A 25107-nucleotide genomic window follows, 5' to 3' on the forward strand; every position below is an offset into this window, starting at 1 on the left:
TCTAATGTTCAAACATGTTTTTTGCTCTCTCTGATTGATGTGCTATAGTGTTAGGAAGAAGTTATTCGACGTTTGATGTTATAATACTAGCGTTATTACATGGGAGTAAAAATTTCTCCGAGCAGGAGATTGTATCTTTCTGTCTAATATTATCGGGTGAGATACAAACAGATAAATCACGGAGTACATTTATCCTAACATAACAACCCTTTACATGAAAAATCAGGTACCTCCCTAGTAGAGTAGACACCATGTAATTAATCTCCCTAAATAATATGATAAAGGTTAATGCAGACTTGTCTAAGAGGCATTTTTTTACACAAACATAAAAACAGAAAACATTCTACAAAATCAAAGAGCCTGATATGTTTTTAGCTCAGAGACCAATATTTTCATAGACTAAATTAAAAGTTGTCATATTTAGGCTTCCAAAATACAAATCTCTAGCATTTTGCACAGCACAATTAAGGGGCGGATAAAACTTGAATATTTAGTGTGATCATCAGATGGAACTGTTGTTGGTACTGAGATTGCGATTCTTACCAGGAGCAATCTTGCATTTAGCTGCATGCTGCTTTAGAGAAAAAACAACCCCTTGTTTCTGTGCTAAATCATTCCAACTCTTTGATGATTCTTCTTTTTCTGAAGGGCTGCACGGGAATACTTCCAGGGGCACTATGAGCTCTCCTCCTTTCATCCTTCTTATTTTCAGCTTCAATCATTGTCCGCCTCAAAGCTGCCGCCTTGTATACCGGTTTGGGCAAGTGTCTATGTCTGAATACAAAATAAAGATTGTTATCAACAAAAAAAAAAAAAGCACAACATTGAGGTCCATCAAACACAAGTAGATCAGAGGGTGAACGCTTCAGAGTATTTGTTTTCCCAAATAAACGTGAAAAAGACCAACCTGACAATACGTTTCACGTCCGTTAGATGTTGGTAACGTTCTTTGACAGCATCTAGATATTCTAGCTTTCTCTTTTCCCTAGGTAGGAGCTGCATTGGACGAGGAGGTACCAAATGGGATTAAGAACGAAAAGAAAAGCCAAGGCGGTTGTGGCAAAATACAAACGAAACATCTTAGAAATGGCAACCAACTAGACCAAAAATTATTCTTTTCAATTAGTAGTCAGGAATAAATCCACATGTAGATTTGACAAATATGAATATAGACCAGAAATACTTATTAGCATTGCTAAATCCAATTGTTGCTTATTACTAGGACAAACCAATGGTCATGAGAGATATTGCCCGTCGATATTTTATATCAAAGGTATGAGAAATCTAGAAGGTTATCCATACTTTTGAAAAAAAAAACCAATAAAGATTCAGTTGAAAGTTCAGGGCCTTACTACTCCCATCTGTTCTGAAGCTTTTGCTTTCCAGAGTCGGAGATTAGTATCATCACTTCCAGAGATAACATAAGAGGCATCACAACTGAACCTCACACAGAAGACCCTATATTACACAGCAATATGTCAAATATCTTGAAAGGGAAATGAAGAGAGACATGGTATAGGAAACAAGAGACATCTATGAAAAAACAAAACCAATCAGTCAACAACGAAAAAATAAATAATCTTATGACAATACCAAGACCAAAATATTGATGTGTTAGTGCAGACTATGAATTAATGTTTCACACGGACACAGTAAAATGAGTTAAAAGAAAGAAAAACCTTTGCATTCGCTTAGTATGATAGATCTCCCTACTATGGCCACCATTGAATGGGAAGATCCTGACCTGCAATCACAGTTCCATTAGCAACTAACTATATTATTTCAGCATGGCTCTTTGTAGGCCAAATATTGCAAGAGAAGACAAAAAAGCACAACGATCTAACTCACTGTTCTATCATAAGAACCAGTAACAAACTCACGCCCTGTGGGAGAGTAGTCAATGTCCATCCTGTAGTCATCAGCATTAGAGAAAGCAAATATCAACTTATTCAATTCCATGAAAATTATAGAATATGTGCAGGGGAAAGAGAATGTGATAATCTCACTCACACAGCAGAAACGTGATCTTTGTGCACAAGCTTTGCTTCATTTAATTTCCTACCATCATAAGTATAACAGTTGCAGTCTTCATTTGCCTACAACAACAAATTATCATTTGGCATTTAAGAAAATTAGCTAAATTTGGATTGTAAAGGTGACAATGGAGAATACAAGTATTAGAGATTTTGAGATCTTTCACACCAATATCTACTTAGACTAGCCAATTGGGCTGTACTAATCTCAAGCAATATCTTAGATGCTACAGTTGAGTAGGTCATCTAATTCTCCATTTTGATATAAAATGGTCGTGAAACATTCTTATTTAATGACAAAAGCACTCTCATGTGTAAGACTTGTATCTATGAAAATCAATGACAAAGAAAGAAAATACACCCAGAAATGAAGTAACAAATTAAAAAGAATTGAATGAACCGGAAAACAAATCAGAACTAAGGCAAGAAAAAAAGCATAGCTTTAGTTTAAAATGCTTACAGCTGTAAAATTCATTGGCTCCATGGGATTCCAACATATAGCATTAGTCTTGGTCTGTAACAGAAAGTAGATGTTAAAGACTTTAAAAAAAAAAAAAAAATTAAGTTAGCTTCATTAATCCTGTCATTTAACTTGTCAAGCTTTCTCTATTGTATGATAAATTCGAGTGTGCTTAAATATTTATGATAATATTTACAACACCCTCCCTATAGAAACATGGAGCTGGCGTGATGACCTCAAATTCTTGATTAATTATTAGTGCTAGAATTTTCAAAATCAGACATCACATATACACATAGTTATTTAACGCACAAGGCACCCAAAAGGGCATAGATGCTATGAGACCTGAGACGCACGGAGCAAGGTGAGGCACATGCCTAAACGAAATAAGATGCTCTGGGTATAAATGTTTACAATTCAAACATATTTAGAAAATTTCTACTAAAATATTTCACTAACAAAACTATAGTTTATAAAATATTAAATAGTAATATAAATATAAAATTCACTAACAAATAAATACGTTATGCACGAAATTCAAATTTTAAAAAACTTCAAATATCAAAAATTTCATCCTCTTTCTCAATCATATCATTATTATCATCACCAGATATTTCAGATTTGTATAACTAAATGTTCATCGGTTTCCTCGAACCGATTTCTTCCGCCTCTCACAAGGTGCACGGACCTTTAATAAATATGCATATACAACAGGTGAACAAATCAACAAATATATCATCAATTGACAAATTGAAGCAGATGGTCTGAATCTTAATTAAGGGTTTTGATACATTGTAAATATAGCTTTCTAGATGGGAAAATGGTGAAGAAAGACTCAACAATAATAATGGTAAGAAGATGAAAAACCTGCATAATTAGTTTTCTAGCAGGGGATGACATGCGCAAATCATATATAGCTATGCTGCGGTCACTGCCAAAGTGAAAAGGCATCATAAGCAAATAACTTCAACAGATGTTCAACACAAATTAACTCATATCATTTAAATGATCAGACATCCAAACAATGAATTAGGTAAGCAAGGCAAAAGCACAAAAAATCACTTGAATATACCAGCATTAAAGAAAGTAGGGAAAAACCCAAAGGTTTGTAATTACTTATTTTGTATGCCATAAAACATTCAAGAATCTCTCAAACTTTACAAAACAAGTCACCAAGTAATCTTAAAGTACTTTTCTTAAGGACATTAAGGGGCTTCCATAACTAGACAATATGACTTCCAGTGCATAAAGTAAAAAAAGTAAATGGTTAAATCAGTTGGCTGGAAGAATCCCTATGATGAATGATAATAGTTTCATGAGGCATCAATTTCAACAAGGCGCTTCAAATTCATGAAAAGAGAGCTAGATGGTCAGGTTTATCCTTACCAATTTTTAATCAATAGATCTTGTTTCCAGTGATCAGTTTGGCAGCTAGGTCTTTAATATACAAAAAAATATTTAAAAGACTGACAAACTGGTTGACTGACAATAAGATCTACCAAGAAGATTAAAATGTAATTAACCTTCAAAAAATGGCAATGGGAAGCAGTTTCTTCATAAGCTAATATATGCCTACTCATTCTTAGTTGGTAAATGGTGATCATAACACTGTTATGGTGATTTCACAACATGTCTGTTGGTAATTTAACAACAGATTATAGAAGTCTGTCATTAATATTGATTTGGCTAAGACCTTAATCTGAATCCTAGCCATTTTAGAGAGAAGGTCAAACACTGTCAAAATATACTGAGGGCTCATTGAGCTTGCCTGAATTGAGTGCAATTCCTGAAGCAGTTCAAAGTCTGGTGGAATCTTCCAAAAGAGGAAGCACTTCAGTTTGAAGTGGTACAGGACTTAGTTGAGTTTGCCCAAGTTGACAGTAACTCAACCAAGATGAATTTGTTGATTTATGATGAAGTGGTCGGCAAAGCCTGGGGGCTCATTGAGCAAAACTAAATTGAGTATAATTCAATCTGAAGTTCGAAGTGGATACAATTCAGCCTGAAGTTGCTTGAGACAGCATTAAGTTTCCTTGAATTGCAAGCAACTAATTTGAGAAGAATGTGTTGGTCCAAGGTGAACTTTAAGTCATCTGAATTGAATGTAGTTTGGTCCCCTATATGGAGTTGGATTGAGATAGTCTTGTACAAATCAAGGTGGAGTGTTTGGTTTTGCCTAATCTGCACAATGCTCATCCTTTATTCCTTCCTCTTTGTCAAGAATTGTTGAATGCAATCAAAAGCTCTAAAAAGGTGGTGGAAGGTGTAAAAATTCTATGGTCGATTTGCAAAAGCTCTAACAACACTCTAAGTAAAAAAACACTCAAATGATCAGAGATCACCCCTTTAATAGGCCTACAGGAGGTACACCCTCCAATGCCCTTTTGGCATGTGTCATCTATTAGTTGGCTGAGCTCAACTGTTGTTAACTAAACACAGTTGTGCACACAGAACGTTTAACTTCATTTGAGTTTTTACCACATTAGTGACCCTATGTTTATGGGAAGTACCAAGTACTGCAACTCTCAGGGTAATACATATAGAATGTGTAAGTTAATGAGAGTTTTTACCCACATTAGTGGCCCTATGTTTACAGGGAATTCCAAGTACCTAAATAGATATTTTCTAAAGTTCCAAATGCTTAGACCAAACACAAAGACACAAAGGCGAGTAAAAAAATTCAACTTCACATAACCACAAAGTTACTTCGTGGTTCTAGTGCATAGATAACATGTATAACTGTGTAAAATAAAAGCATAAAAATCAGAAGTAGTTGCATAGGTTAAATGAAAACAAAAAAAATTATACCTTGCTGATGTTGCTAGTAGATCAGGTTCTCCAGGATTAAATCTCACAGAAACAGTTGTATCTTTACCCCACTCAAAAGTGTTGATGGGCTCAGACCTTTTGAATGATAGCTCAAATAATCCCAAAGCATTCATAATCAAGTAGGCATAACATTAGAAGCCAATGTTAATCGTAATTACCTGTTTTGATCCCATATTTCAACTTGAGTACCAGCAGTGGCAAAGAGGTTACCATCCCATTGGTGATCGATGGCCCTAAGAATATTTTGAACTACTAGTCAGATTTAAAAGAGAACTCACAATCAGCTACAAGAAAAGTGTAAGAATAAGCAAATATCAGGCAATAAATAAGAATGAAATTTAGTAATTATTTTCAACAAGTCCATGACAAAAAATACTCACCAAAATGCATGCTTCCAAACATAAACCGCAAGAGGCTGAAACATAACATAATACTATTTAGCATAAAAGGTAGGTAGAAAAAAAATTTTGATCTTTTAAAAATGTTTCAAACACCTTTGAACAATCTTCATTTGATTCATTAGGGTCTGTCATCTCCAAAACAGGAACTTTCCATAGCCTGACACTGGTCAGAGTGCAAATAGGATAAAAAAAAGGACAGATCAGACCCACAGGATAAGAGAATTTATAGTTACCAATTTCACCCCTAATATCGAATTTAAAATGATAGGACTGAAACTTAATTATAGTAGCTGACATCTATGCTTCATAAAGAGAATGAAATCATTTACACAAAGACTAAGTGGGAAAGGGGCAAAGTAACATCGTCAACTCACGTGCAATCAGTGCCACATGATAAGAGTCTGTCTCCATCTGTAGATGTTGTCAAGCCTCGTACAGCACCTTGATGGCCAGGGAACTGATTAACAGTTTTCCTAATAAAAAATCAGAGGAAAGCACAAATCAAATCAATACAATTTAAGGTAGGTTAAACTGTCATTATTCTCAATTCTGATATGCTTAGAAGAAAAAATAAATTCATGATAAGTAAAATAAACTATATTTGAGCTTCTAGGGAAGCACCTGGTTGCTAAATCCCAAAGACGAATATCTGTCAAATAGGAAACATATTATTAGAATGTTTAATTCCACAACACATAAATTACACATCTAGTAAAACAGTAAGTGCAAATACCAAAAAAACCACGATGCATGAGGAAAAGTTGAGAGAAATGAAACAATATATTCAATTAGAGAAGTGAATCATATATAAATATATAGAATACCAGAACATAATAACTAATGGCTAAGCTAGTGAATCATATATATCATGCATAGAGTGTAAGATATGCAATGGGTTGACTGAAAACCACCTAGATAAAAAGTCATGTAGAAAATCATTTAAATGGTTACACCCAGAGGAGCAGCTTAATATATCTAAAGAACTTATAGAATCACTAGAAGAAAGAGGATACTTAGAATGAAAATGTAACTAAATTATTATTCATCCATATAAATATATGTATCATTGCACAGCATATGCCTCTAACAACAAATTAAATGAAGTCAGATTTCTCACGTTGGACTTAAAAAGTTGGTAACAAAGTCGTAGAACAAAAACAGTAAATCCATAAATAATGCTTTATTCAACTGAAATACCAATTCATGAACCGAAGGAAGCAGAGGCAGTGAAATGCTAAGCATGTGTAGGCATTATATACCTCCATCCATTGAACCCGAAAATATTCCTTTCAGATGATTTGGGTTCTTTGTCATGCAAGATACAGCATCAATATGTCCGTCCATAGCACCTATAAAAGGCTTTGCAAATATCTAGAAACATGCAAATAGATGGTATCAGATAAAAGTAGCAGGTGTGGAGATGGAAAGAACTCTTTTTCTTCAGTGAGGACGAAAAGAAATCGATTTACCTTCTCCAACTTTGCAGCATTTAGAGCCCTTGTATATTCAACTGCTTTTTCTAGGGTCCGAAGGTTAGGGTCGTAGTTTCTAAACACTTTCTGTGGAAAAGAAAAGAGATGCAATGCTAAACTTTTGAATATTCAGATAATTTATCTTGAGCAGAATCTGAGTATGGTTTAGGATAAAAAGAAGATATCTTTGAACAATGTTACAAGATATAGTGCTTATTGACACAGAAGGCGCGATATTGCCAAGCAATATAACCAAAAATTGTGCATTATATGATTATTATTATGCAAGCAAAGAAGACGAAAACAAACGGGTCTCAATCAAAATAGGACAAAATAAAACCTGCAGATCTTGACTCCGTTCACGAGTGAATTCCTCAGTGGAGCGCGATATCACCTTCACCTTCATGTCTGATAGGCGATCACGCGGGAGTCGTTCTGCGCAAGGCTAAGAGAAGAAGAAGGAAGGGGCGGGCGAAGAGAAGCGGCGTCCTACGGCTGAGGCCTGCGAACAGGAAGGTAGGGGCGGGCGGAGAGGAAAAGGCGTACTAGGGCTGCGGCCGCAGTGGGAGGTAGGAGCACGGTGGTTTGGGTTTTTTTAAACTCATAATTAATTTATAATAATACGGAATTGAATTAATAGAAATAGAATAAATAATTAATTAATTAAATTAACCGAAATTAAATCGATAAAAAAAATTAATAAAGATTAAATAAACCAACGGATAAAATATAAATTATTTTATAATCAAAATTAAAATTTTAAAAAAATTTAAAATAAACCAACGGAGATGATTATGTTCGAAAGTCGAGGAGATGGATATTGGGTTCGTGGCGCTCCTGCTGACCTCCGAGCGATTTTGCTCCTGCTTGCAACACAAACAGTAGCAGTGTCGAGTCAGGGAAGGGGTCCCCGGCGATGGTCCTTCAACGTTCAAGTCAATTTCCGGCGAAACAAGAAGCAAAGGGAATTGTAGTGCAACTGTAGATATCGCGAGAAAAGCATGCCTCCGTCGATGCCTGGACCCCCTTTATATAGGGCTCATGTAGCGTGTGCGCACACCTCTCAAAGCGGACACACTATTCCAAGCTTTCCCTGAAGGGACATGTCAGTAAAGTGTCTCTAACACAGTATCTCAACGGGCCGAGCATATCTCTGAAATGACGGTGGAAGTTACTGACCATGCCACCCGTCGGCGGCACTAACTCCCAAAAGGATGTCGAAGGATATCCTGTTGTGCCTGTTGCTTGGGCGAACGGAATGGCCGCTCGGTTGAAAGTCTCCTGTAGTGTCGTCCGTTGCTAGGTCGAGTGGGATGGTCGCTCGACCAGGAGCCCACTATCGCACCGAGCAGGAGAGCCACTTGACTAATTGGCCTTGATCCATATCGTCCACCGTCGCGTTGAGTGGAAGAGCCGCTCGGCTTGGCTTCTATGCGTCCTTTGAGCGTCGATTTGATTACTTCATGTCGGAGATGGTGGGTCGGCGTTTAACCTCCGGTCGGGCTATGCCCCACCTGACCGCCCAAGACCCTCCGTCCGTCGACCGTCTTAACTCTAACCTTCGTTGACCTCCACCGTGGCAGTGGGGAGGGGCCCCTCCTTATCACTGCATCACAAGCCTCCCCTTCAAGTCTAGTTGAAGGAGGTTGTAGTCCGACTGACTAGACCATTGTGTGCGCAGATTCCCTCTCGATCGACCCTCATCACTATATGGGCTTCGATCAGGGTGGACCCGATCCTCATCGATCGGCCTCTTGAAGCTTGTCGCTCAGTCCTAGGCACGCTCCGTCGATCCGATCGGGCGGGCAAAAGTTTGCACTTGTAGAATTTTTTCCTCGGGCAGTCTCGGGTGAGCACGGGCTAGGCTGAAGTCACCACGATTTATTAGGAAGCATGCAAATCCCCTCTCATTAAGGTAGAACAGGTTCCCATGCCTGCCTTAATTGCCGACCCAGGTAGCGCGCCACGTGTCACACCCACAACCGTCGCACGCCTGACGTGACAGGCATTGATTGTGATATGTTTGGCAGTTTGAATTCAACGACGAGATCTTGTCCTATGTTTCCGCGACCTAGATCGGACGGCTTCGATCGGTCGAGCCCGAGGTATATGAGCCTGCGTGTCGCCGCCTTCTCCACACTCTCGTTGTCGTGTTTCCGATGATCCGTGTTCCTGCGCGCTGTGCTCTCCGACGACTCCCTATGTTTTGTCCTCCAGTGGTCCTCCGTCCCCCTTTTTCCCAGTAAGCTCTCCCCCCCGTCACCTTTTCTTTAGGTCCTTCTGTTTTTCGCTAGTCCGGTGATCTATTTCGATCGCCTTTTCTCCATTTTGCGTCTGTCTTAGTGATGGTCGGCTCTTCACAGTCGTCGACACCCATCCCCGGATCCTGGTATACCACCATGGAGTCCAGGTTTGACGAGGGTGACGCGGAGAGCCATAGGAATGCCTTCGAAATTCCGTCTGACCACGAAATTATTCTGCCTTCCTTGTCCGATCGGCCAAATACCCCGCCGATCGGATGCATCTGTCTGTTTAGGGACCATTTCACCGTCAGTCTATGGTTCCCTATCCATCCTTTCATTATCGCAGTCTGTAAATATTTCTGTATCTCCCTCCCTTAACTCGTGCTAAATTCTTTCTGTTTTCTGTGCGGCGTAGTCATCTTATTTTGATTGCACGGCATTCCACTTGTCTCTCGAATTTTCTACTATTTTTATTACCCAAAGTTGTCTGAGCCGGGGACCTTCCTTTTCCAATCTAGGGTCAGCTTAGTGTTATTTGATAAAATGTCAACCTCCAATAAACATTGAAAGGAGTACTTCTTTTTCCTACATCTTCCTAAACGGCCAGAATTCTCGACCTACTGGCAACTTGAAGTGGCACCTCAACCCCCACTGAAAAGCTATAAGAGCTGATCAAACTACTTGGATGCTGCAACGATGCTAGCCGGTCAAAAGTACGACATCCATAAGCTGCTGCTTGAGAGTGTCCTCTACATCTTCGGCCTGAGTCTGATCCGTACCCGTCTACCGACTAGCCTAGGTAAGATACTTCTGTACATTCTCCTTTGATGCTAACTAATTTTTTCTTTTATCCTGTAGTCGGAATCATGATGCGTGCGTGGGATGGCCAACAAGGCGAAGCTCACGGATAGCGCGATCGAGGCGACTGCTACCGAGGAGCTAACGAGTCGCGGTCTGCAGCCGATCGACACCCACGAAGATTCACTTGGGTGAGCGAGGAGACGCTCACGGAAGTGGGCGAAGGCGCGGCCAACCATGTGCCGAGCAGAGGGGCAACCCCCGAGCTCACAACCTCTGATGGAGCGGCGCCCCATCATTCCCGCCGAGGAACCCTCGGGCTTGGCCTCTTTTGACGTGCCACTGACAAGGCACGAGAGGTACCGAGCGGAGCCGTCTTCGCGCTCCGCTTCCTCGGGTGCGCAACTGGTCGAGAGGGTTGAGACTTCGACTCCGTCTCCGCTCCCAGAAATCATGGAGGCTTCATCGTCAGATCGGACGCCCTCCTTGGCCGAGTTGTCGCAAGGGTCCGTGGCCCATCGCCCCTGTCCTTCATACCACCACCACCAAAGCCTGTAGCAGTCCAACGGTCTGGGATCCTACCGGCATCCGGTCGTGAGACCTTATCCCATTCGGCCCCGAGCGACCGACGATCTATTATGACAATCCTCCATCTGCCAACGGAGGACTACAGTGAGCCAAGCTCCCAGTCCCGGATCCCCGAGCACTAGATCCTCATCCGGGGGTCGCTTGTCGAAGTCTGGGAGGATGTCCAGGCCCGTGCGGCGATGCTCCCTCCGGGCGTCCTGGCCAACAATACCCAAATAGCCACCGGGGTAAGTTCTTTATTATAAACTCATGGCTTACCTCCGTTCGACCATAACTTTTTCTTGTTTACCCGCGGTACTGGGTGGAGAGTCTGGCCATGTGTTACAGTCTCGCATTCTTGGATGACGAGTTCAAGAAACTCAAGGTCTCGAGTGACACCTCCTCCTCCCAAGGGCCATCGCTTTCGAGTTCAAGAAACTCAAGGTCTCGAGTGACGCCTCCTCCTCCCAAGGGCCATCACTTTCTGAGGTCGAGAAATTGAGGCCCGACCTGGAGAAGAGCAATAAGCTTCTGGAGGCCGAGCGGAAAAAGTCTGTAGACCAAGAGGTGATGCTGGCTCAGTTCAAAAAATAGGTCACCACCTTCGATAAGAAGATAGAGTCGGTCATTGCTTGGAAGCAACGGGTCATTGACGATCTCGAGTTGAAGAACCAAGAGGCCCAGAAGCTTAAGGAGGTCGAGGATTTTTTGGTGATCAAGCGGAACAGCCGCTCGGTAGAGGAGAAGTCCCTCCGTGATCAGGTGGCCTCCAGGGATGCCGCGCTAGCCACCGCTAAGGATGAGCTGGAGGGATCTAGGGCGGCATTGCGGATTTACCAGGATGCCGAAGGGAGTAGGTTTGAAACCATGAAGCAAGCCTACCTCCGTTCGAACACATTCTATGACAGGTTCACCGATCGAGCCCTTCAACTGTTTGACTTGGCGATTGAAAGGACGATCGGTCAGCTTCATGAAGGGGGCCACCTGCTAGCCGCTGTGACCAGTAAGGTCATAAGCCAAGACAGGCTGACGAGGTTGACCGCCGCTCTGCCAAGCGACGTGCTAAATTACTTAAAGTGAGACTGAGGGTTTGATCTTTTGTAATCCCCCCTTTTTTGTAAACCTTTTTAAGTATTAATGCATGGCAGGCTGTTTCGCCAAGCTTTCCTTTTTTTTTTTTGTTTGTTGTCTAGTCTTCTCTCCCCAGTATGGTAATCTCATAATTTTTTCGATCGACAGTAGCTTATGTGCATGCCTACTCGATTCGTCTTTCTTTCCAAGTTGCGGAGCTTAAAGTATTTTAGCACACTCTACCGAACGGGTAGTTCATCTGCAAATTCGGGACTTAGGCAACCCTTATCCGCAACCAACCGTTCGACATCCCATGTAGACTCAGGTCCATCGTTGCCGCGTGGCTATTTGGTGAAGCCCCGGACTTACTGTCGCCGCTCGACGAATTGAAATAGACCCACATTTAACGTCGTCGCTCGATAATTTGAAACAGAGCCGCGTTTAACGTCGTCACTCGACAATTTGAAACAAGTCCGCGTTTAACGTCGTCGCTCAATTATTTGAAACAGACCCGCGTTTAAGGTCGCCGCTCGACCGTTCGTGGAGACGAGGGTTTAAGGTTCTCTCTCGACCGTTGGTGGAGACGAGGGTTTAAGGTTGCCGCTCGACCGTTGGTATGCACTCGTACCTGGGTTTAAGGTCGCCACTCGACCGTCGATGGTGACGCACTTAAAAGAGGCCTTTGCTTTTTTATTCAAACTTTGCCCTGCATTCGGCAAACATACAACAGCTACGAAATACAGGATTCACTTGCGCACCTCTCATCCAGCCCTGTAGAGTCGAAGATGGTTCACGCTCAAGGGCCTATCGAGTTGCCTCCCTTCCTCGTCCTCCAAATAATAGGCGCCCGAACGGAGCTTCCACACGACCTTGAATGGTCCTGCCCATGGTGCCTCGAGCTTTGCGACATTACCAACCGACTTCACTTTCTTCCAAACGAGGTCACCAACCTGGAAGGATCTCAGGATCACCCACCGATTATAATTCTGCTTCATGCGTTACCGGTGGGCTGTTAGCCGAACGACGACTTTTGCCCTTATCTCATCCACCAAGTCGAGCTCCATCAACCTCCGCTCGAAGTTTCCTTTGTCATAGTGCTGCACCCAATCGGATTCTACCCCGACCTCTACTGGGACGATTCCTTCGCTGTCATATACCAATTGAAATGGGGTTACGTCGGTTGCCTCTTTTGGAGTCGTGCAGAGCGCTCATAGCAGGCTGGGGAGCTCGTCAACCCAGCTGCCTCCCATGTGGTCAAGTCGAGCGTGCAAGACTCTGAGGATTTCCTGATTGGTGGCTTCCGCTTGCCCGTTGCCTTGGGGGTAGGTCACTGAGGTGAAGGACTGTTGGATGTCATAACCTTCACATCAGTATTTGAGCTCCCGTCCGACGAATTGTCTCCCATTGTCGGACACGAGTAGACGCAGGATTCCGAACCGACATACAATGTTTTGCCAAATAAATTTGGCAACCATCCTCTCTGTGATTCTTGCAAGTGGCTCGACCTCTACCCATTTTGAGCAGTAGTCTACCGCCACCAACAGAAACTTTCATTGATCGATTGCCATAGGGAAAGGTCCCATGATGTCCATGCCCCATTGGTTGAACGAGCACGATACCATGAATGATTTCATCTCCTCAGTCAGTTGATGCGACATGTGTGGTACTTTTGGCAAGATAGACAAGTTGCCACTATCCAAGCGGCATCCTCCTGGAGGGTCGACCAGAAATATCCAGCCATAAAGTATTTTTCGAACTAAGGTATGGCCACCCGGATGACCTCCGCAGGAGCTTTGGTGTATCTCAATCAGGATACAATCGACATCTTCCGATCCGACGTATTTGAGTAGGGATCGGAAGAAGGCTTTCTTATAGAGTTGGTCGCCGATCAGCGTGAACCGACCGACCCTCATTTTTTATAGGCAAGCATCCTCCGGATCGGCAAGTACAACTCCTGAATGCAAGAACTCTGTTAGGGTTGTCCTCCAGTCATTTGGGAAGGTGATTCCCTCCATACGGTCGATGGCGGGCCACCAGTGAAACTTGCTCGATCGACTGACCTATGACGATCGGCGCTAACAAACTGGCCAGCTTTGCTAGCTCATCCGCTACCTGGTTCTCCGATTGGGGGATCTCCTATATAAATACTTCTTAGAAGTTGACCATCAGCTTTCAAAAGCCTCTACATATAGCTTTAATCGTGTGCTACTTATTTCAAAGGTCCCGGATAGTTGCTGGGCGGCGAGCTGGGAATCTGAGTGAATGAGGACTTTATCCGCTCCCATGTGCTGAGTTGATTGTAGGCTGGCTATCAATTCCTCATACTTTGCTTCATTGTTGGTAGCTCGATAGTCCAGTTGGACGGACGGCTGCATCCGGTCCTCTCGAGGTGAGATGAGGATTAAACTGATCCCGCTGCCCAGTCGAGTGGATGAGCCGTCCACATATATCTTCCATGTCGCCAGTGGCTCGTTACTCTGGACTTTTATAACAAAATCTGCCAGGGCTTAAGCCTTGATCGCAGCTCGGGGTTGATATTGGATGTCGAATTCACTAAGTTTGGTTGTCCACTTGATTAACCATTCGGACGCTTCTGGATTGAGGAAGACTCTTCCGAGAGTGTTGTTAGTCATCTTTATTATTGAGTACGCTAGGAAGTATGGGTGAAGCCTCCACACGACGAGTACCAGTGCATAGGTCAATTTTTCGAGACCGATATAGCGAGATTCAGCGTCCTTCAATATACGATTTAGAAAATATACAGATTATTGTTCTTGGCCTCTCTGCCTGACTAAAGCCGATCCAACAACATGTTCGTTGGATGACAAATATATCCAGAGCGGCTCACCCCGCGACTTGCTTGGCTAGCACAGGTAGTGACCTAAGATACGTCTTCAGCTCCTCTAGCGCTCGGTCGCACTCGGAGTCCCATTGGAATTTTGTGACTCGGCGCAGTATCTTGAAAAATGGCAAGCTTCGATCAGATAACTTAGATATGAATCGAGACAATGCCATAATCTGACCAGTCAACCTCTGAGCTTCCTTCAAATTCTGATGCGGAGGCATGTTCTGCAAAGCATGGATCTTGTTGGGGTTGGCTTTGATGCCCCGCTCTGTGACAATGTAACTTAGGAAGCAACCGCTCTTTGTGTCGAACAGACACTTGCTAGGGTTTAGCTTTATTCCGTATGCTCTTAACGTCTGGCAGGTTTCATTGATGTCTACACATAGGTCAGCAGCTCGGAGGGATTTGATGAGTATGTCGTCGGCGTATACCTCCATATTACGACCGATTTACCGTCGAAACAGTTTATTCTTTAGCCTCAGCTGGTAGGTGGCTCCGACATTCTTCTGTCCGAACGACATTTCATTGTAACAGTATGTGCCATCGGTTGTAATGAAGCTGACATTTTCTTGATCCCCGCGGGCGAGCGGCACTTGATGGTATCATTGATACGCATCGAGCATACAGATCAACTCGTAGCCCACCGTCTAGTCCACCAATTGATCTATCTGGGGCAGCAGATGGAAGTCGTTTAGGCATGCCTTGTTTAAGTCGCGAAAGTCAATGTAGACCTGCCATTTGTTGTCCCGGCTTGGAGACTAGCACCACATTGGCTAGCAAACTTGGAAATTGAACCTCCATGATGTGGCTGACCTCCAATAGTTTTTTATCTTTGCCCGGATGATCATGTTCTGCTCGGCGCTGAAGTCCCGCTTTCTTTGTTTAACCAGCCGAGCGTCTGGTCGGACGTGAAGCTCGTGTTGAGCCACGCTTGGAGAGATGTCGGGTAACTCATGTGTCGACCAGGATAACACATCGTGGTTTTCCCTGAGGCAGGCGATCAGCTCTACCTTCTTCTTCTCTTCTAGGTCGGCAGCCACGAAGGTCATGACTTTCGATCGGTTGGGGTGGATCTGTACCTCTTCATTTTTTTCATATATAAAGGTAGGGGATTTCTCAGTAATAGCATTTACCTCTAGTCGTGGAGTCTTCCGCGCTACTTTGGCCTCAGTTTTGACCATTTCCACATAGCATCGCCGAGCGGCCAGTTGGTGGCCCTTGACTTCGTCCCACCTGATCGTCTACTGAGAACTTTATTTTCTGACAGTAAGTGGGTACTGCCACCCGAAATTCGTTGAAGATTGGTCGGCCCAAGATGACGTTGTAAGTCGATGGCGCATCCACAACTATGAAGTTGGTAGTCTGGGTCCTCCTCAACTGCTCCTCTCCCAACAAGATGATCAATCTTGCCTAGCCGATTGGCAAGACTTCATTGCTCGTGAATTTGTAAAGCGGAGTCGCCATGGACAGCAGCTCACTGCGATTGATCTGTAGCAGATCGAATGCTTTTTTAAAAATGATGTTCACCAAACTTCCCATGTCGACGAAGGTCCGGTGAATGGTGTAGTTAGCGATACCGCTCAGATGATCAAAACATTATCATGAGGGATTTCGACCCCTTCCAGATCGTTGGGGCCGAAACTGATCTAAGACCCTTCGACCTTCTCCTTGCTGCACCCGATGGTGTGGATCTCCAACCACCGAGCGTATGATTTCCTGGCCCGGTTGGAGTCTTTGTCGGTCAACCCTCTGACAATCATACCTATCTCTCCTCAGGAAGCGTTGTTTCTATTTTCCTCTTCCCGGGCGGACGAACAAAACATAGACATCCATACCTTGCCCTTGGGCACCTTAGGCCGACCAGACGCCACGTGTTGTACGGCGTGTGCCATGGTCTCCTGGTGCAACCGTGCTCCTTCAGCCCTCGGTTCTTTGGCGACATATGACTGCTAGTCAGTCGGCGCTGAATGCTCGGTCAACGCCTCCTTCCTTCTAGCTGCTTGGGCCTCTTCCAAGTTGATGTATTCGTTGGTCTTTTTCAACATGTGGTCGAAGTCCCGAGACGGCTTCCAGATGAGCGACTGAAAGAAGTCTCTTTTGGCGAGCGCCTGGGTAAAGACATTCATCATGGTCTCGGACGAGACCGAGGGGATATCCATGACCATCTTGTTGAAGCGCTGGATGTACGCTCAGAGCGCTTCCTTCGGCGTTTGTTTCAGGGCGAAGAGGCTGATGCTCGTTTTCTAGTAGCGTCGGTTGTTGGCGAAGTGGTGTTGGAAGGCGGCTCGGAAGTCTTTGAAATTTCGTATCGAGCCGTCCGACATCCTTTTGAATCATTGTTGCGTCGATCTAGAGAGAGTCTTGAGAAAGACTCTGCACTTTACTTCGTCCGTGTACTAGTGCAGTGTAGCCTCGTTGTCGACCCGATCCAGATGTTCATCTGGGTCGGTCGCTCCGATGTACATCCCGATCGCCAACGGGGTGTAGTGACGAGGGAAAGGGTCTTGTAGGATATTCTCTGAGAACTGTCTGTTGATCCGTTTGAGGGATGCGACGCTCCAGGGAGCTTTTCCTCTCCTCGTATCCCCGCGCGGGCGCTTCGTCAGAAGATGCCCCCCGCTCCTGATGCGCTTAAGCTATCTCCAAGGGGGTTTGGAACAGAGCCCGCTGGAGGGGATTGGTGCGGGCGACACTTCCCCTCGGGTGGCGGTCGGCCTATTGTTCTATCCCCATACAGAGAGTTGCTCCGCTCGGTCTTCTTGCTCCGCTTGCCTATCGACCGTCGAGGTTGCCGGTTGTGGTGCTGGTCGATTGGCTATCGCTTATTGTTATTGTTGCTCCATCATTCTTGCTGCCCGTGCTTGCACAAGCATCTCCAACTCCTCTTACGTGAGTGTTACGATGGTTAGCCGTCCAGCGTCTTCCATTTCCTTGGCTCGGATTCAGGTGATGTTCCCACAGACGGCGACAAATATGACCCCTGTCCGAAAGTCGAGGAGGTGGATGTTGGGCCTGTGGCGCTCTTGCTGACCTCCGAGGGACTTCGCTCCTGCCTGCAACATAAGCAGCGTTAATGCCGAGGCAGGGAAAGGGTCCCTGGCGATGACCCTCCGACGCTCAAGTCGGTCTCCAGCAAATATGACCCCTGTCCGAAAGTCGAGGAGGTGGATGCTGGGCCTGTGGCGCTCTTGCTGACCTCTGAGGGACTTTGCTCCTGCCTGCAACATAAGCAGCGTCAATGCCGAGGCAGGGAAAGGAAGGAGCTCCCGACGATGGTCCTCCGACGCTCAAGTCAATCTCCGGTGGAGCAAGAAGCAAAGGAATTGTAGCGCAACTGTAGAGATTGCGAGAAAAGCATGCCTCCGCCGATGCCTGGACCCCCTTTATATAGGGCTCATGTAGCGTGTGCGTACGCTTCTCAAAGCGGACACACTATTCCAAGCTTTCCCTGAAGGGACATGTCAGTAAAGTGTCCTTGACACAGTACCTCAACGGACCGAGCATATCTCTGAAGTGACAGTGGAAGCTTCTGACCATGCCGTCCGTCGCGCGACACTAACTCCCAAAAAGATGTCGAATGATATCCTGCTGTGTATGTTGCTTGACCGAACGGAATGACCGCTCGGCTGAAAGTCTCCTGTAGTGTCATCTGTTGTTGGGTCTCTCGACCGGGAGCCCACTATTGCACCGAGTGGGAGAGCCGCTCGGCTAATTGGCCTTGATCCATATCGTCCGCCGTCACGCTGAGCGGAAGAGCCACTCGGCTTGGCTTCTACGCGTTCTTTGAGCGTCGATTTGATTACTTCATGTCAGAGATGGTGGGTCGGCGTTTAACCTCCGGTTGGGCTATATCCCACCCGACCGTCCAAGACCCTCCGTCCGTCGACCGTCTTAACTCTGACCTTCGTTGACCTCCACCGTGATAGCGGGACGAGGCCCCTCCTTATCATCGCATCATGAGATATTAGGAAATAGTTTATTATACAGTTTTTTTTTTACAAAAGACTATATCAGTCTTATTTTTTGTTTACAAAGACTATACCAATCTCCTTTTTTTTTTTACAAAAGACTATATATGTCACTCGAACTTGTTATTTTTAAGTCACATAACAATAATTTTATTATTGCATCAAAATTTTCTTTTACCGAAGTTAAAATTAATTATTAAAAAAATTAAAATATATACTAATAGTATTATAATAATTTATTACTCGTTGCTAAATTATTTAATATTTTATTATTAAAATTTATCTTTTTTATTTAATTCAAAATATTTAGACAAATATATTATTTTTAAATAAATTATGCTTAAAATTTTAATATAAAAGAATTTTTATGTTTTTAATTTTACTAATTAAAAAGAAAATTATGTGGTGACATAAGATAAAATTGTTAATATGCAACTTTAGTGGGATCGAGCTTCCCAATGTGAAAATAATCTTTTAGGAGGTATAAAATTGTCATTTTAAAATTTACTAATAAAATTAAATATTTTTAATAATATTTTATATAAAAATCTACTTTTAAAAATATTAAATTTTTTTAATATTAAGGTCTTAAAAAAAATTTATACCTAGGACTACCTTAAAAATTATTGAGACTTCATGCCTTTAGAATTGACTTGTCTGGTTCTTTAAAGTCGTGTAGTAAAATGTCTGACTTTTGTGATAAATTTACTTCTATAGTGCTTTCTAGGTAGAAATTGCATTGTATTGTGACTACTCTGTTGTGTTACCTTGGCTTTTCGAGTCATTTACTCGTCAAACTTGGCCTAACTGACTCTCTCAATGCATTTGGTCCACGTTACTCATTTATAATGGGCATAAATAATATCTCTAAAATATATTAATAATTGTCTATTTTCTCACGCTAAAACTAAAAAGATTCTTAATTTTATTAACAACGCTATTTTGTCGTTCGTTATTAATTATAGAGTAAATTAGTTACTCCTTAATAGAGAGACATTTATAGGTGGCTTATTGTAAGATTTTGACATCATAATAAAATCAAATCAAATTATCAGATAAAAATAATATTTTTCTATTATTTTCCATCGCGACGCGCATCATTTCGCGGGGAAAGAAACTAGAAAGTTCCGGGGTCTCTCTCTCTCTCTCTGTACATTTGTACGATTCCCACTCCGCCCACCAAACCAGTCCGCTTTTCTGCAGCCCACCGGAAAATTAAAAATAACAATGCTCCAAAAGTCTAGCCACCTGCTCCTTTGTTCTGCCATCCCTAATTTGGATCGGAGTGGGTTCGAGTAAAGCAAATCCGGCTTCCAAATTCCAATCCAATCCTCCTCGAGAAGTCGATCTCTCGGCCATGGAGTCCGTGTCCACGCGGCGATTTACCCTCGGCAGGCAGTCCTCCCTCGCTCCTCCGGATCGCGAGGAGTCGCTGCGGTCGGAGTTCATCGACGATCCGCAGGATCCTTCCGTGTTGGATTTCGACTCCCACATCGGGCTCATGTACCTCGCCAGCGAGGGAGACCTCGCAGGGATCCGCGAGTTCCTCGACGCTGGCGGAGACGTCAACTTCGGCGACATCGACAGCCGCACCGCGCTGCACGTCGCCGCCTGCCAGGGGTTCGCCGAAGTCGTCGATCTGCTCCTCCAGAGGGGCGCCAAAGTTGACGTTCGGGATCGGTGGGGCAGCACGGTAAGTCCTTTACTTCGGTGCTCTGCTCTCGGGGTTGAATTAGGGAAATCGTTAGCGGCTTTCGACTCTAATAACATCGAATGTAGAATATTTGCTCCCTCCTGGCATATTTAAACAAAAGTTTGTATGCGATTGGGTAGCTTCTGAGTGAGTTTGAAGGGAATGTGGCATCTTTAAGTTCTTTTTTTTATAATGCATCTTTAGCTTATTTTCTAACGATGTTTAGCCAACCATCAATACTCTCCTAATGATGATATCTTCATTCGATTAAAATAATGCCAGACCTTAAGCTAAAACTTAAGAGGACCATTGGCATCTTTATGAATATATATATATAGAACCAGAGGAAAGCATGACAGATCATTCCACGGTTGTTTCTGTTTTCCCTTCACAGGTCTTTCTCTGTCCAAGCATTAAATATTGTTTTAGTTCATACATTCCTCATTTTTGTTTCACTAGCAGCCCCTTGCAGATGCAATGCATTACAAAAACCAAGAAGTGATCCAGATTTTAGAGAAGCATGGTGCTAGGCTTCCGGTATGTCATGCATATAAAATAATCTTTCTGGCTGTGTGTTTGCCACTTGGTGAAGTATTATGTTAAGAATTGTTGTTTTATGTGTGTTATAAAGATTGTCCGTGTGCACACTAAGATTGCTCAAGAAGTACCTGAATATGAGATTGACCCTAGTGAACTCGATTTCACCAACAGTGTTTTCATAACTAAGGTATTAAGTATGCTCTTTCATTAGCAAATACAACTTCTTTCACTAAGAATAATAAGATACTACAGTTGTACTTTCTATTTTGAATACTCAAATCTCTGTTATGTTGCTCTTTGCAGCAACTTTACTTCGTTATTTGTAACTCTTATCAAGCTCTAATTGCATGAATTATTTATACCTATCAAAAAGCAAGGTAGTAGAAATAGAATTTTCTTTCTGAAAGTCTGCCAATTCAAATAGAGTACACACTGAACTGCCACTGCACTGCTTCATTCTGGCTTGGAGCTCTTATGGATTGTTATTGATCTGTCAACTTAATAAAGTTCTTCCACAAACAATAAATCTCTCCTTGCCAATAAGCTTCCCGAAGGACATGTAACTACATCAAGAGATTAAGATTTGTCTGATCAGCCCTTAGCTTCACTTTAGAGGAACTAGTAGATCACATAAGAGAGTTACAACTTCTTACTGTTTTGTGCTCGCTTATTTACCCCTCATCTTGATACTTTTCATATGGAGGCAATGAAACACATGGCATGGGTTACTCCAACCTGCTCTTTAACTGATATATTCATTCTCGTTCATCTTCAATGAACAAATTGTATCTATTTTGCTGAACAAATGTCCTTGGTTTGTATTGCTTAATTTACTAAACAATAGTATTTGCCTAAATTGATTTAGTGGTATTTGTCTTCTCTAAACATTCCTTTTATGAATTTAATTTTCAGGGCACATTTCTGTTAGCAACATGGCGTGGAATTCAAGTTGCTGTTAAAATGTTTGGTGAAGAAGTCATGACCAATGAGGATAAAGTGTGGGTTGGTCCTTTATTACTTGATGAAATTTCTGTTTGCTAAAATTATAATATTTTGTGCGGATATTAGTATCTTGGTTTCTTGAGATACATATATAGTTTTCAATTAGATTTTTTTTCTACAGGAGTGCGTTTATTGATGAGCTTGCCTTACTTCAAAAAATAAGGCATCCAAATGTAGTGCAGTTCCTGGGAGCTGTTACTCAAAGTAGTCCAATGATGATTGTCACCGAGTATTTACCAAAGGTTTTTTCTCGACCTTCATAAATATTATTCTTGGTATTGGGAGTATATGTCATATTAAACTATCTAATAGTAGTTTTTACTTCAATCTACTATGGCACTTTATCTTATGCCCTTATCAATTTAGTTCAATTCTTTGCTAATGCAATATGCAGGGTGATCTTCGTGCTTATTTGAATAAGAAGCGCCCAAGTCAGAGGATGGCGATCAAGTTTGCACTTGATATTGCTAGGTGGATTAGTAATAAAGAATGAATTAAGTCTAAATTATCATTCTTGTTAAGTTAATAGTTCGACTCTTTTCTGTTATCTAATATGTGACTAAGCAAATTTCAGAGGCATGAATTACTTGCATGAGCATAAACCAGAAGCCATCATTCACCGTGATCTTGAGCCATCGTGAGTGATTGCATAGTTTTGTCTTTTCTTTCATTATACACAGAGTTCAGCTTATGTTATCATGTTGGTTTTTAATTTAAATAAGATTTCATTTGATCTATTGATTTATCAGAAATATCTTGCGGGATGATTCTGGACATCTAAAAGTAGCAGACTTTGGAATTAGCAAGATGTTAAAAATGACAAAAACTGTAAGGGAGGATAAGCCTTTAACTTCTCTAGACACCGCATGTGAGTACAATTATGCATCTATACTCTATTATCTCATTCACTATTTTTTTTTTGGGCTTACTTTGCTTTTTATTTCCTTGAATAGGCAGATTATGCATCTATACTCTATTATCTCATTCACTGTTTTTTTTTTGGGGCTTACTTTGCTTTTTATTTCCTTGAATAGGCAGATACATCGCCCCAGAGGTCCTCCGCAATGAAGAGTATGATACCAAAGTGGATGTGTTTTCTTTTTGTTTAATTCTGCAAGAGGTAAAATTATTTGTCATTTCATTCATTTGTTTATTTATTTGAAAACAAAAAACTTCCAGCAATAATACCACTTTGATAAATAAATAGTTTCGGACTTTGACAATTTTTGACAATTGTAACAGTGGGTCTTTCATTAATAGGACTTGAATCCTTTTCTCTCTGGATTCTTCCATTAGGGCTTGCCTTCTCATGCAACTTACTAGTTGTGTCAGTTATTGAACTGAGTATTCCCCAATTTACTTTGTTTTTTTTTTAACAGATGATTGAAGGGTCCCCACCCTTCAGTGGCAAACCAGATAGCGAAGTGCTGAGAGCATATGCCCGTAAAGAGAGGCCACGATTTAGTGCGCATAAAAAGTACCCTCATGGACTGAAAGAGTATGTCTTCTGCTGTCTTTGATGCTAGGATATTATTGTTTATATGCTTACATTCAGCATTTTGATGGACTTTCATTAAGGAATCCCATTTAGCTGATGAAAAATTAAGTATTTGATGATGGTTTAGGCATTCATTTAATGAACATATTTCTTGGAGGATGCATACTTAATTTGCTCCTAATTATTTGTAGGTTGTTTTAATTCTTCATATACATAAACTGATTGAATTGCAGGAAGTTGTTTTAAATTTTATCTACGTAACTCTAATTTCCTCATATTTGGTTTCAACTTTCAACAATTAAAGACCTTTGTTCTGTTCGTCATTATTTATAAGAAGCATGATTTCTTTGTGGCATCATGTTTCTGCAACATCTATGTATTCTCCAGCATTATGCAATTAGGACTTCCAATGGAGGAAGTAGTGAACTAGTTTGAATTGATTTATGCTCCAATGTTCCTTATGTATCTCTCTCATATTGGAACCCCTAATTTTTGTGAGCATCTGTTTTCCTATAGGTTGATTGAGCAATGTTGGAGTGAAGACCCTGCTAAAAGACCTACATTCAGAAGTATAATTGACCTTTTGTTGATTATACAAAACCAAATTGGTCAAAAACAACGATGGAAGGTATTGCCTTTTTGCCCATGGAGTATTTTCTCAGATGATACATTTTCAATCTTTAGCTAGAAAATTTCGACCTGTCCAATTTGTTTCATGCTCTATCTCCATAATCTACCAGTGCAACTTTCCTTTTGTCCAACTCAGTAATTTTTCACCTAGGATGACAAACAGTTGAAGAAAAACTAGTTTCACCATTCACCAAGAATTGCAAGCTATATAACTAAAACAACTGCCTTCGTGATACTTATGAGACTGCCATATTCAGTAATTAAGGCATAGATTGCTTCAGTTCTTTTGTCTGATATTTCCTCAAACTCGTTTTTTGAGAGCTCATTTATATGACTTGTTTCATTGGCATTATAATCTCTTCCATTTTAAATTTCTCTTGTGGTTTCTCATAAATGCCTGTTTATAATCATTTTAACTTTTTTAAACAGGTGAGACCCTTAAAAGTTTTCCATAATCTAGAAGCCATGTGGAAGAAAGATAACTCAAACCGTAGTAGCCGTTCATCTCGTTCATCTACAAATATGGGATAAATGGAAATAATAGCTCAGCAACACAAAATACTACATTATAGGAAATTAAATGGCAGGTTTATTGCATGATCTATTGGTTAAATAGCAAGACAAAGAATGGTGCTTTTTTTTTTTTTTATCTTGTTCAACGCCTCTGTTGTGAATAGTAGCCATGGATTTAAACAATTGAATAATCTAAATAAAGGATGTACGCCTTTCGAAAAATTTACTGCCTGTAAGTACCAAATCTGGTATCCCTACAGTTGGTTGCTATGGTTTCAGAATAACCATGGAAAGACAAACGGTCGATCTGACAAGTAACTGATTGGTTTTTAATTTGCCTTTGAGTGGCGGTTTTTTTTGCACCTTATGGCTCTGTGAGCGCCTTCCTGTGATTACCCTTTAGCTCATCGCTATTGTTTTGTCTTATTAGAGCAGAAGTTTATTTCTTCCACATATGCACATTCTCTGCCACTGAGCAACGACGCGACGACAAGGTAGAGAAATTTTGTCGTGGAGGTCGAACAGGGATGGGGCTCCGAGTGAG

At 42.0% G+C, this 25107-nt stretch overlaps 2 protein-coding genes across 4 annotated transcripts; one reads left to right on the forward strand and one right to left on the reverse strand.

Moving 5' to 3' along the window:
• Positions 1-366: 366 nt before the first annotated feature.
• On the reverse strand, positions 367-7783 carry LOC122027104 (DDB1- and CUL4-associated factor 13). Its single transcript, XM_042585949.1, has 17 exons — positions 7536-7783; positions 7193-7282; positions 6983-7094; positions 6345-6372; positions 6098-6196; positions 5817-5886; positions 5703-5737; positions 5481-5555; positions 5302-5397; positions 3361-3424; positions 2494-2547; positions 2011-2096; positions 1849-1909; positions 1680-1744; positions 1353-1458; positions 908-996; positions 367-774 (listed from the first exon to the last, which is right to left on the reverse strand). The coding sequence occupies exons 1-17, from the start codon at positions 7599-7601 to the stop codon at positions 612-614; spliced, it is 1359 nt and encodes a 452-aa protein (XP_042441883.1). The 5' UTR covers positions 7602-7783; the 3' UTR covers positions 367-611.
• A 12096-nt stretch (positions 7784-19879) lies between these two features.
• On the forward strand, positions 19880-25107 carry LOC122027069 (integrin-linked protein kinase 1-like). 3 transcript variants are annotated; one of them, XM_042585892.1, is made up of 12 exons: positions 19880-20380; positions 20843-20917; positions 21012-21107; positions 21833-21918; positions 22044-22164; positions 22317-22393; positions 22497-22559; positions 22672-22790; positions 22957-23042; positions 23302-23420; positions 23937-24048; positions 24999-25107. In XM_042585892.1, the coding sequence occupies exons 1-12, from the start codon at positions 20045-20047 to the stop codon at positions 25059-25061; spliced, it is 1353 nt and encodes a 450-aa protein (XP_042441826.1). In that variant the 5' UTR covers positions 19880-20044; the 3' UTR covers positions 25062-25107. The 3 variants fall into 3 exon arrangements, with proteins under 3 accessions (XP_042441826.1, XP_042441827.1, XP_042441825.1); XM_042585893.1 differs by having other exon boundaries at positions 19881-20380; positions 24994-25102; XM_042585891.1 differs by lacking the exon at positions 24999-25107 and adding an exon at positions 24480-24907 and having other exon boundaries at positions 19882-20380.

This window comes from Zingiber officinale, chromosome 10A (assembly GCF_018446385.1).
Source record: "Zingiber officinale cultivar Zhangliang chromosome 10A, Zo_v1.1, whole genome shotgun sequence".
NCBI lineage: Eukaryota > Viridiplantae > Streptophyta > Magnoliopsida > Zingiberales > Zingiberaceae > Zingiber > Zingiber officinale.